The sequence below is a fragment of the Taeniopygia guttata genome, chromosome 18 (genome assembly GCF_048771995.1).
Source record: "Taeniopygia guttata chromosome 18, bTaeGut7.mat, whole genome shotgun sequence".
Lineage (NCBI taxonomy): Eukaryota > Metazoa > Chordata > Aves > Passeriformes > Estrildidae > Taeniopygia > Taeniopygia guttata.
In genome coordinates this window covers 154,458-167,742 of record NC_133043.1, presented here as the reverse complement: position 1 = coordinate 167,742, position 13,285 = coordinate 154,458, and the positions used below count along the sequence as shown (strand labels likewise).

General features: G+C 51.0%; 1 protein-coding gene across 1 annotated transcript in view; it reads right to left on the bottom strand.

The window, feature by feature from the left end:
* Positions 1-12,915, bottom strand: part of MAP2K6 (mitogen-activated protein kinase kinase 6) — a 56,797-nt gene extending 43,882 nt beyond the window's left edge. The window contains exon 1 of the mRNA XM_041719942.2: positions 12,696-12,915. Within this exon, the coding sequence (XP_041575876.1) occupies positions 12,696-12,711 (16 nt within the window). The 5' untranslated portion in view covers positions 12,712-12,915. The remainder of the gene's footprint in view (positions 1-12,695) is intronic.
* Between the last annotated feature and the right edge of the window lie 370 nt (positions 12,916-13,285).

Sequence of the window (13,285 nt, the reverse complement as noted above, 5' to 3'; positions counted from 1 at the left end):
TTGATTTGATCATTCTGTGAGTAATTAAATATCAATAACTATTAGAGCCCAATGGGAATGCCCACGGACACAGGAATGTGCCACAAGCCATTTCTTTATCGAGCATCTTCACCTTCTGCAGAAGGCCCTGATGAACAGGAGGGCCGTGTTAATCCATGTGCAGGTCAAAAACTCTGCCCAGAGTTCTCCTTCCTGAGAGGAACACCACAACACCAGCAGCTCTGGCATGGTAGGAAAGGACCTGCTTCCTTGCATTTTGTCATTGGGAATTCTGGCAAAGGTTCAGCCAAATATTGTGATTGAGTTTCAACATGTGAAGGTCAAGGCTTTAATTATCCTGCCTTTGTGCCACACCATCACACAGCTCCTTGCTATCCTTTAACGATGCAACAGCTTACTTGCTGATTTTTATATCTCAGTTATTAAAGATGGTATTTTTATAGTTCTGACCTGTGCGAAGGGCAGGAACCAACTCCTGCTCCCTCTGCTGGCAATGCCTCCAGCAAACGTGGAGGTCCTACTTTAAAACCACCCAGGAACACCCAGGGGGAAGCCACAGGAACTGCAGGAAAAGCAAAGCTGCATCCCTGTGGGAATCCAGGGCTTCCCTCTGGCTGCCCTGGCAGGTCTGGGACCCTGGCAGGGGTCAGAACCCCCCTGGACAGAGCCCCCAGAGACACTGACTGTGATCTCTGTCCATGGAAAAGAGTTTTCAATCTTACAGGGTGAATTACAAGCTCCGAGGGTTTGATATAAGTACTAATTAAGTGTGGCACAGGTGCAAAAGTAAAATTTTTAGATTCTAAATTAGAAGTTCAAAAGAGACAAAATAAAAGAAATTAAGTGTGTCTTGTCCTTTTTCTCCTTCTTCATACCTTCCATGTTTCACTATAGTGTTAGCATTTTTCTATTAGTTTAAACTAAGAACACACTATTCAACGTAAATAATAGATATTAACACATTATTATAAATATACCACACGTAGTTTCTAATCTGTAATATTTATAACATCCCACTGAGGGGCAGAACCCCGCACACTGCCCTGCCAAACAAACCTACGGCAGGGCAGCAGAACACGTTATAAATAAGCAAAAAAAAACAACACAAACAAATTATAACTTCTTTAACAACAAAACAGAAAGACAGAGACTTTTTACAAAAATCTCGGAATCATCAATACCACAGATTCCGACATGTCCCCTCTGTGCCCCAGCCCCGCCGGGCACTGCCCCAGCACAGGCAGCTCCTGGCAAGGAGCTCTCCTGTTCCTGGCACTGCCAGCAGCCACCCGGGCACAGAGAGCCAAGCCCTGGGGCTGCTCCACCACCAGCAGCAGCTCTGGGTGCTGCCAACGCCCGGGCAGTGCTGGCTGGCACGGGAGGGACGCTCCAGGAGCTCCAGGCTGTGCAGGGCAACGTGGATGCAGCTTCCAGGGAAGCTCTTTCAAGTTCAAACCTGTTTAAAGCAGAGGTCAGAGAGCACGACCTGCCAGACACCTCCTGAACTGTTTTTCCACCCAGCAACTTGACTTCACACACGGCCCAACCATCCCTTCCACTGCTCCCAGCACACCATCTCAAATGTCCTCAAATCCTAAAAACAACCTGAGCTGGAAAGGACCCATCAGGGTTATCCTGTCCAGCTCCTGGACCTGCACAGACACCCCAAAATCCCACCCTGTGCATCCCTGAGAACATTGTCCAAACACTCCTGAGCTCTGGCAGCCTCAGGGCTGTGCCCATTCCCTGGGGAGCCTGGGCAGTGCCCAGCACTCTCTGGGGGAAGAACCTTTCCCTAAAATGCACCCCAACCCCACTGACCAGCCCCAGCATTGCCTGGTCCTGTCCCTGTCACAGAGAGCAGAGGCTGGAGCTGCACCCAGGGAAGAAGCTGGAACTGCTGAGACCTCCTCCTCCTCCAGGCCGAGGAACACACATTTGCTTGTCTGGCATATCAAGAACACAAGCCATTTATAAAGAACAAAAGCCTTTCCCCAGGTTTTATCGTGCAATTTTATCTCAATTTGGAAAACACACTGAAGAAATCCATGACAGCACAGCACGGTGACAGACTTGTGACAGCAAGGCTTGTCCTCCCTATAAAGTGACACAAGTGGGCAGATTTTTTTTCTCTCTACATATGTCCACATGGATCAAAGCCCGTCAGGACACATCTCTCCACCCAGCCTTCTAAAGCAGAAGCTGAAAATACAAACCTCCCTTTATGAGCCTTTCTGCCAAAGCCTCCACAGAACTCCCCATGTGAGGTTTGAGGCTGTAGTTTCACTCACAGACTCCCAAAAAGGATACTGCTTTCCATGAGCAAAGAAGCAGAATTGGGAAAAAAGGAGAGCAGAAACTGGGAGAGAAAATGAACCAAGAGAAGCAGGATAACATAAATTATCAACACAGATCCATACTGTCCATCCCACTTAGCAACCAGGACAAAATACATCCCAACCTTGTAAATCCCAACCAAGCACATTCAGTCCCACTGAGTCCTGCAAAAGGACTCAGATGTTCTGAGTTTACCATGTGCACTTTCAGCATGAAGACATGAAAAAAAAATCCTATTTAGCTCCTCCATTAAGGGAAAAGAAAAAAATTCTTCAGCCCCTACTGTTCCAAAGAGGGCCCTGCTCTGCATCAGCCCTGAGAGACTGCTCCTGCCTTTTTGCTGTGGCAATGCCATTTTAAAAACCTTTTAAAAACCCTTTTTAAAGCAAACTGCTGGAAAAGGAGCCCCCCTTGGCAGGAGATGCTCACACAGGATGGACCCTAAATGAGATTATCCGAGGTAAAGCGAGGCTGGAAGCGCTGGCATTGTTCTGGCTCTGTGCAGGAAGAGCCAGAGGAGAAATTCTCTCCTACTGCAGGAAGCTGTTCCAGCCCCTTATCAGACAGAAAGCTCCTGATTTCTTGCGGGGGAAGTACCAAATGTTTTTGAGGGGAAGGAAAAAAAAAGAAAGAAAGAAAAAAAAAAGGCATGCCTGGCTCTAAAGGAAGCTGCCTGATGACATGAATGGAGCTGAAGTCACGCTGGGAGGAAGCCTGAGCTGCCCAGCTCATGTGGCTCTGAGCAAGGGGACATTGCCAGGGCACAGTCCCTTGCTGTCACCCCACAGGGACCTGCAGAGGGGCAAGCCCTGGGCTCCTTCTCCCTGCCAAACACAGCCACTTCAGCCTTGTCTCACTTCAGAATCACAGAGTGAACCAGGTTAGAAAAGACCTTTGAGATCATCGAGTCCAACCCACGACCCAACACCTCCCCACCAACTAAACCTGAGTGCCACGTCCAGGGACAGTGACCCCAGCACCTCCAGGGCAGCTGATTCCAGTGCCTCACCACTCTTTCAGGGAAGAATTTTCTCATTTTTTGCCTCCAGAAAGCAACTTGTTTCTCATCATCTCTGAATGCAGCATCTGTGTCACCCTCCCCAGCTGCCAGGGGCTATTTTGGGCTCTCCCTCCAGATCTGGTGCTGCTGTCAGGGGCTGCTTTGGCATGTGGGATGCCCTTCCCTGCAATGCACGATCTGCTCTTTTGGTTAATTTATAAAACTGATTGCTTGGCAGGCATCCAAGGTTTCTGTAGATACGTTCCAAAGTTTTATTAGCAATGAGCAAATTGCTGGTGTCCTTGGGAAAGGTAAGGAAGTCAGAGTCTGTGTTACTTGCCCTTGTTTTTTTCTAGAGGGTCTCTCCCAAAGGACAATTCCACGTCACAGAGAAGCAGCCTCTGGCTGCACAAGAACCTGTAGATATGATGGTTGTCTTGGCATATTCCATAGATACCTAAAAAACTTATTTTCTGTTCATTATTTTATCAGACTTTATGCCTTATTTCAGCCAAGAACTCCTTGTCTCAGCCTGGTTTCTCCTGGTAGGTTGTTAAGGATTGTGGTTTTCATCTTTTAGGAGTAAAAAAGCAGAAAAACACTTTGTAGCAGGCCAAAACCCAACAGTATTAGAGCACTGCCTTTCTTCTCCTTTAATAGGCTGCTCTGACAACCCTCTGCTCGTTAAATGAGAGAAAAATCTGTGGGCAAGCAGAGAAGGTCAACCTTGTGGGTTTTTGAAAGCATTTCATTAACACAGTTAAGTACCAAGGTCTGCTTTGGAGGGAACTTCTGCATTAACCAGCAGCATCCTTCTCTTCAGAGAAGCAAACTTGCAAGAGAGGACTGACAGCAGGATTCTTCCTCCTCTCCCATCCCAAACCTCAGTGGTGCTCAGATTTGGATGCAGCAGCATCCCTGTCCTGTTGCTGCTGCCAAAGCTGCAAGGAAATCACGGTCAGACCTGTGTCTGCACCTCTGGCACCCGGCTGGCCAGACCCTGACCTCCTTCTGCAGGGCTTGGGGTGACCCCCTGCACCCTCAGGGCTGCCAGAGCCCCGTGCTGTGCCTTGCACTTCTGCTCCAGGCGTTTTTGTCAAGTGCTTCAACAAATCTACTCAAGATGTAGCTTAGCCCAAAGGGGTTTTGGCATTTTGATGATGGCATATAAAGTCCTGTCTCTTCCCTGAGCTGCTCTCAGCTCCTACAGGTGCTCCTCTCCTTGAATAAAACTACAATAAATATCCCGTATTTGTGCTTTAACCCAGGGCAGTCACACGCACAAACCCCACAGTCCCAGGCTGACAGTTCTTTTCTGAAAGGTCACAGCATCAGCTGGTTGAGAGAAGAAATCAATCCCAGCCCTTCCAGAGCCAGGCTGGGTTTTATTCCTTCATACTTTTGCAACACTGGAGACCCTAATTGCAGGCAATTAAAGCAGCCCTAGGAAAAAGGGGCTGTGCTGAAATCCAAGCTGTGAAGCGTGGCTCTGACTCCAGTGCTGGAGAGGTGCCCTGCAAGAAGGAGCCGTGCCCAGGGCTGTGCCTGGCGCTGCACAAAGCTGCCAAAAGGACCTCCTGAGCCCGTGTGCCCTGCTTTGGCAGGGCTGTGGCAGGGATTGCTTCCCCTCCTACCCGCAGGACATGAGGCAGTGACTGCAGCGGGCTCTGCCTGGGGCTGCTGCACACCAAAGATGTGAGAGCAGACAGAACGGAGCAAACCCAGGGAAAAATCACCCAGTGATGGAATGGGTTGGGTTGGGTTGGGTTGGGTTGGGTTGGGTTGGGTTGGGTTGGGTTGGAAGAGACTTTAAAGCTCATCTGATTCCACAGGCAGGGACTCCTTCCACTGCCCCAAGTTGCTCCAAGCCCCATCCAACCTGGCCTTGGACACTTCCAGGGGTGGGGCAGCCACAGCTTCTCTGGGCAGCCCGTGCCTCACCACCCTCACAGGAAATAATTTTTTCTTAATATCGAATCCAAACCTACTTTAAAATATCAGTCATCAATGCTGGGTTTGCCTTTAAAACAGTCCTTCTCCCTTTCTTTTTGGTTCTCTGGGAAGGTTTGTCTTTGCTGGATTGGGCCTTCCATCACCTTAGTGCTCTCAGAGCAACAAAAGACTTTTGAGTCATTTTCTATATCTGACCTTGAGCTACTGGAGAAGCAATAAACATTCAGAAGAGGAATGATACCATGGGGAGAAGCTGTAATTTTTATAACTTGTTGCTTGAGTGTGGAATAAGCCCTGCTGAAAACCCAGGAGTGAGGCAGTGGGGATGAGCCCCACTGCAGGGGGAGCACAGGCACAAAATCCACCACGCCTGGGACTGGCACAGAGCAGCCACGCGATGCTCTGAGGCCTTTTGCTGCCGAGAAGCATTTTGCACTGAGTGCAATTACGTATTTTTGTTTAGAAAAAGATTCTCCTTCAAAAGCAGCTCCCAAGTCCGTGCTGATTCAGCCTTCATTAAAGGCCTCTTCTTGCAGACACAGTCAAGTGTTGACTCCTGCACTGATTTCCTATTGCTGCCTTATCTTTGGCATCTCATCTGCAACTTCTGCTGCGTTTTTTCTTTTTTTTTCCTTTTTTTTTCCCCCACTGTTTTCATCTGAATGCAGTAAAAGTGGCTTCAGTTCTTCTCACGATTTTTGATCTGCCTGGGTGCAGGCTAAGAAAACCCAGCCTTGATGATAAAATTGCAGGCTAAGTAGGCTAACAAAACAGCACCAGCAAGAAACTGGATCAGCTCAGCTCTGTGAAGTTTTCCTCCTCAAGTAGGGGAAAAATAAATGCTTTTTCTCTTACAGATCTGAAACCCTACCCCAGCTGCAGAGGTTGTTTGCATTGGGCTTCACAGCACTCAGATTTTGCAGCCCAAAAAGCCACAGGCACTGCTCCAACAGCAACTGGGGGATGCAGTCTGAGCAGCTCCTACCCCTGAGCATTCCCTGATGCCATCTCTGACCCTGCCCCTCCAAATCCAGGCTCCTGCTTGAGGATGGGCTGCAGATCCAGAGGGATGTGCTGCAGCTCTGACAGCACCAGCGATGCACGAGAGGCTCCTTGGGGCTCCCACAGAGGATGTTCAGCATCCCTCTGCACCATGTCCAAAGAAAAGACGGCTCAGAAATGCCTCAGCACCCCAGAGACTGTCCTGGTGGGATGAGCCCTCAGTGTTTGGAATCCCCAGTTTAAAAGGATGGGAGATTGGAAGGATGGGTTTAATTCTGGCTTTGAGGCAAGAGAAAGCAACAGCCGCAGACCTCCCCTCTCCAAACTGCTCTTCACTGAGCCAAGGCCACTGAGCAGTAGTCACTTTTCCATTCACACTTGTCAAGTGCAGAATATTGTGGATTTGGAAGACAAAAGCAAAAAAAAAAAAAAAAAACAAAAAAACCAAAACAAAACAAAAAAAACCAAAAAAAACCAAAAAAAACCCAAAAACAAACCAAAAAACCCCGAACTTTTTGCACAATGAGCAGATACGGAGATTGCACCCACTGGCCTTCACCACTTGGCCACCACAGACCATAATATCTGCTGTGGCACAGCTCCAGCCTCCAGGATCTGCTTCCCTGCTCACACTGCTCGAGCTGATAATGCTAATCCCTTAAACTACTCCCAGACAGGCCCTAAGGAACTCCACAGGTAATGAAACAGATTTTGATTTTTTTTAATTATAGCTCTGTCCACGTCACTCCTGCAATTTCTCTGGCCACTGAAGGCTGACTCAACATTTCATCTAATGATGCTGCCACCTTGTAAATGCACCCCAAACTGGTCCCCCAAAACGTGAGTGACAGCAGGAAGGGACTCCTGGTGAGTGATTCTCACCCAGAATTGCCTGTGCCACCACTGCCATCACAGCTGTGACCTGCCCTGTGCCTTCACTCCCTGGGAAGGGCAGAGCTTTGCCTCTGGAGCAGCATCAGGAATTCAAGTTCATGGGGTGAATCCCTCGGGGCAGGGCTGGGAACCATCACAATGACCAGGCAAGGGAGCTCTGGGCCTCTGCATTTGCAGAGGGCTGGGAAAGCATCCCCACTCCTGTGCTAACAAAACTCCCACACTATTCTTCCTTTTCCAGCTTTTGTCAGGTGTGTTGGTTTTCAATCCTTTTCGGAGAGGCTTCTAGAGGTGCTGTCACAGCTCTTTTCAGAAAGAGAAAAAGCCCAAGTGACAACAAACACAGGCACTGTTTGGGGGGAAAAGGCAACTTTTTAGTCACCTTGTGTATTTTCAGTGAGGGGACCCAGAATCTGCAAACCTGCTGTAACCACGTTCCACATGAAGTGTCTCACCTCTCCCAATTACCCCTGTGGTTTTCATGGAGCATCATTTGCTTCACCTTAGCAGCTTGTGGATGTGTCAGGGGAGGGAATTCAGCCCCAAGGAAGCCCCGAGGTTTTGGTGATTTAAACACCAAAAAGAAGCCACGCTTGGGGTGGCACTGAGGAGCCTGGCAGGAGCACTCAGCTCTCTGCTCCCTTCTTCCTGCAACTTAGCACTTTTATTGCTAGAATTGCTCCTAGTTGGAGCTTTTAAATATTAAATATGTGCTGGGTAGCAGCAGGGAGCTGTTGGCCTGAGCAGGGACATGTTGGGACCTGCTGGGACATGGGGACAGGGCAGAGCAGGGGTTCACCCAGGTGTCTCAGCTCCCCTGGCTCACCTGGGCACAGCTTTGGATCATCTCCATCCAAATACTTTTTGCCCCAGTCACATTTTCCTCTTCCCAAGGTGGGTAATTCCTCCAGCCTGGCATTGCACGAGTTTTTTAAACCTCTTTATAAACATCTGCCCCCTCTTAACCTAAAGCAGGCACACAGGCACCTCCAGCACTGCAGCACAGCTCCTAAACTAATTCAACAGGGCACCCTTAAAAAAAAAAAAAGTAATTAAAAATAAATCAACAACTGGAGCTGAAATTTGCTGCTAGTCCAGGCTTTGCTGGGCTTGCACCGGGCTGACCGTGCCACGGCTTTGCTGGCTGTGCCCTTGCCAAGTGCCTGTGCCATGGGAGTGTATGAGTGGGGAGAAGCTGAGGTGGTGCTGATGAGGCAAAATGCACATTGCACAACCCACAGGAGCTGCTGGCAGGTTAATCCTACACCAGCAACAACCTGCCACCTACCTAGGGCTGCAAAAAAAACCAACAACAAGGAATACTGCAGCTTTACAGCTGCTCCGCTGAGACTTCTGGCTGGGGAAAACATGAGTGTTTCACATAAAACTGTGGTATTTGGACTAGGTGCAGGGCCTTTGGTCAAAGTCCATAGGGTGCATGCTCAGCCAGCATCACGTGGGATGTGCTGCTCATAATCTCAGCTTCCCTTTGCAGCTGGAGCACTGAAAATTGTATTTGAAACAAGAGGCTGAGCTTTAGGTGTGAGATCAACAGGCAGCAATACTTAGTTTAAATATCATTTCAATGTATTTATGAATCAGTGCTCTCATGGGTACTGCTCCCCCTTCCCTTTTCCTATTTCAAAGGAGAAATTTGCATATTTGCAGGTGTCTTCTCCCATGTGGGCTTTGCCAGGGAATAATTCCCCCCGTTGCAAGGAATATGGGAGACTCTTGAATACATCTGCTGTCACCAGAGTCCAGATTTACAGCCTCAAACTGTGCTTGGCCTGAAATGAATATGGACTTCCTCTTTTTTTCTCCCCTGCTCCTCTTCCCAAATAATATCCTATTAGTCATGACAGCCAAACGGGCTGGATTTTGGGCAAGGATTCAACTTCTGAGTTCCCATCAACATCAAGCCCTCCTGGCCAGAACAACCCCATCTCTGAAGGTGAGGAACACGCTGCAGGAACCTGCTGTGCTCAGGAAAAGCTGATTTGCTATGGGTGTGTTGTATGGATGTGCTACATCCAACAAAATAATACCAGTCTGCAGTCTGAAAGGGGGAATGAATGAGCACAGGGTGAAATGCAGGGGTGCCTTTGACTTCAGGTGAGTTTTGTATTTGGGTGGACCCTCAGGGAGCCCATCAGGGACAGGTAAGGTGGCTCAGAACATTGAGCACAATGCTGGAGGCATCTGCTCATTCCTGCTGCAGAAAGGGCCAGAGGAAAAGTGTTGTTTCTGAATTCCAGGGGGAGTTTTAACCTTTTTACAGACTGTGCAGGAAGCAGATCCCTCCCCCCATTTTTTGGCATAGCACAGGTAGGGTCTCCCTGAACCAGGTGGGATTCCTTGCAGGGAGTAAGAACAACTCTGCTGCTCACATGTTCCCCTGACAGGCTGCAACAAAAAAATTAGTCTCAGGCAACTCTGAAAAGGATTCAAAAGGATTCTCAGAACAACTCTGGAAAGGATTCAAAGCAGTGAGAGGGCTCAGCAGCTGGCTGGGGCTCTGGGCTGTACTTTCCAGAGCTGCCGAGGAACCTCCTGTGCAACACATGAAAGCTGATCCCAAAACTCAGATTATCCCAAAGAACCCGATCCCAAACCTCATATTATCCCAAAACCCCGATCCCAAAACTCAAGATCATCCCAAAGAACCCCATCCCAAAACTCTCAGATTATCCCAAAGAACCCAAAACCAAAACTCTCAGATTATCCCAAAGAACCCCATCCCAAAACTCAGATTAGCCCAAAGAACCCAATCCCAAAACTCAGATTATCCCAAAAAACAACACCTCTGCTGCAAACCCCGGAGCTGAAACCCCTTCCTGAGCAAAAGCTGGGCCCGAACAGCTGAGCCTGGAAAAGTTATCTGTGCCAGGAATGCAGGCACTGGTGCTGCAGAGAGCGAGGAGGACGGCAAAGGGAGTCAAGAATGATGCCATTCATTGAGATCATGTTTTGTGGGCTGGCTACTTCCATCCTCCCTTTTTCCTGGTACTGGAGGACACAGAAAGCCGTGCTGGGGGACACTCAGCCCCCCTGCAGGTCCCTGCCTGTCACCTCCCCTGCACGCTCAGCCTTTGCCCTCTCCCCCCCCAGGATTTTTGGGGACCCCCCCTGTCACCCCAAGGGCTCTCCAGGCAGTGGCAGAGTGCTCTGGGTATCACCGGGCTCAATTCTGCATTATCAAACTTCCTTGGCTCTTTGCATCGGAAACTTTTACAATTCCCTGCTCGGCTGGAAAAGATGACTGCAGCAAACCCAAATGAGGAATAAATTATACAACAACTTTACATTTTTCTTTTACAAAGGAAAACTGTGTGGCAAGAGCTGCGCAGGCACCTCCTTCCCAACGTCCTCCCCTTGCAAGGATCACTGTGGAAGGCTTAGTTTGAATAAATAAATAAATAAACAAACACAACACCAGCTCCAAACCCACTTTGGGACCTGCTCCTGCCGGGCCACGCGCTGCCTCTCACCCCCAAAATCCCAAATACGTGCAAGAGCTGCAGGATGCAGGGAGAGCCAAGCTGCAACTTCCAATCCAAGCACTTCCAAAAGCTCTAAAAGCTGCATCTGTGTGGCTGCTCGCTGACACACTGGCATGGATTTTCACAATGAATGGCCACAGCTACTCCTCCTTAAAGCTCTCCCCGCCTGCTCTTGCAGGGGCTGTTGCATTCCCGCAGCATTTTTGCAATATTAAATTCTCCACCTCCTCCCCGCCCTTGCAAGGGCACAAGGCAGAGCCACTCTGGAATAAGCAGGGAGTTAAAAAGCAAAGAGGCAGCACTCTTTGCCACCACCAGCACGCTGGCAGAAATAAATCACTGCTGTCCCCTGCCCAAACACCCTCTCGCAGCTCCTCAGCACTCAGCTCCTGCCCTTTTGCAGCTCCTAAATCCTCAACTCCTGCAGCTCCTAAATGCATCATTCCTGCCCTTTTGCAGCTCCTCAGTGCTCAGCTTTTGCAGCTCCAAAATGCATAATTCCTGTGCTTTTGTAACTCTAAGTGCTTAACTTCTGCAGCTCCAAAATGCATAATTCCTGTGCTTTTGTAACTCCAAAATGCTCAAGTTCTGCAGCTCCAAAATACTCAACTCCTGTACTTTTGCAGCTCCTAAATGCCCAACTCCTGCAGCTCTAAAATGCATCATTCCTTGCCCTTTTGCAGCTCCTACATGCTCAACTTTTGCAGCTCCAAAATGCATAATTCCTGCTCTTTTGCAGCTCCTAAATGCTCAACTCCTGCAGCTCCAAAATTCTCACCTCCTGCAGCTACACAAAGCCCAATTCCTGCCCTTCTGCAGCTCCTAAAAGCTCCAGTCCTGCTGCTCTTAAAGGCTTTATTCCTGCCTTTCTGCAGCTCCACAGTGCATCATTCCTGCCCTTTTGCAACTCCTGAACTCTCAACTTCTGCAGCTCCAAAATCCTCAATTCCTGCAGCTCTCAAATGTCCAATTCCTGCCCTTTTGCAACTCCTAAATTCTCAACTCCTGCAGCTCCAAAATGCACAATTCCTGCAGCTCCAAAATGCATCATTCCTGCCCTTTTGCAACTCCTAAATTCTCAACTCCTGTAGCTCCAAAATGCACAATTCCTGCAGCTCCAAAATGCACAATTCCTGCCCTTTTTCAACTCTTAAATTCTCAACTCCTGCCCTTCTGCAGCTCCTAAACTCTCCGTTCCTGCAGCTCCAAAATGCTCCCGTTCTTGCAGTTCCAAAACGCTCCATTCCTGCCTTTCTGCAGCTCCCAAATACCCAATTCCTGCACTTCCCAAACGCCCCATTCCAGCCTTTTTGCACGCTCGGGGCGTGCTGGTGTGACAAACCCCACTGCTGCCTCTGACCAAAAGTTACCAAATATTAGAAGAGAAAGGGGGGTGGGGGGGGCAGAGAAACGGGTGGAAAATGATCTCAGCTCTGGCAAGAGAACAATACTTTCCCATGGAAACATAGGTATATATTTAATTCCTGCTAACTCCACTCCAGTTTCACCTTTCATCTCCCTCGCGGACTTGTTTAAAAGTTTTGCTTTAGCCCCGCGCCGCTCCCGGGCTGCAGCTGCTCCTCCAGCACCCCCCCCTCGCTCCCGGCCGTGCCAAAGGCAGGCGAGGGGCTCGCTCATCCCGGGAGAGGCGGCGAGCACCGCCAGCCAGCAGGAAACGCGCCGGGAGCGGCGGCGGGAGCGGCGGCGGGAGCGGCACCGGGAGCGGCACCGGGAGCGGCACCGGGAGCGGCGACCCCCGCGCCAGGCGGGCGTGCGACCGCGCCGTGCACCCGCACCCGTGCACGCACATGCACCCGCACCCGTGCACGCACATGTACCCGCACCCGTGCACGCTCCTGCACATGCACCCGCAGCCGTGCACGCGCCCGCAAATTGCACAAGCGAGTGCGCGCGCGCCCGCCCGTGCACGCGCGCACCCGTGCATGCATGCATGCGCGCGTGCACGCGCAGCCCCTCGCACGCGCGCCCGCGTGCCGCGCTCTCACCTCGGGGCTGAGACATTGTCCCCCGGCGGGCTGCGGGCCGGGCGCGCGCACCGAGGGCCGAGCCGCCCGCCCGCCGCACGCGCGCGCGCACACACACACACACAAAAGATGCGAGCCGCGCGCTCCCCCCCGGAACGCCGCGCGCGCTCCCGCCTGGGCGGCTCGGGGAGCGCCGGGCCGGGCCGAGCCGGGCCGGGCCGAGCCGGGGCGGGGGGGGGGGGGGGGTCCCTGCGCGGCTGGCGCGGGGCCGGCGCGGCTGCACCTACATGATGGGCCGGGGCGGCCGCCCCGGCCTGCGGCGCGCACGGGGGGGCAGCGCACTGCGCGCGCGCGGCGCCGCCGCGGGGCCGCATGGGAGCTGTAGTCCCGCGGCTGCGCACGCCCCCGGCACCGCGCCCGGCCGCCGGCAGGGGGCGCGGCGAGCGCGGCCGGGTGCGCCCGCTCGGAACCGCTTCGAGTCGCTTCGAAACGATTCGAGTAGCTTCAAATCGATTCGAGTCGCTTCGAACCTATTCGAGTCTCTTCGAACCGATTCGAGTCGTTTAGAACAGATTCGAGTCGTTTTGAACAGATTCGAGTCGCTTCGAACA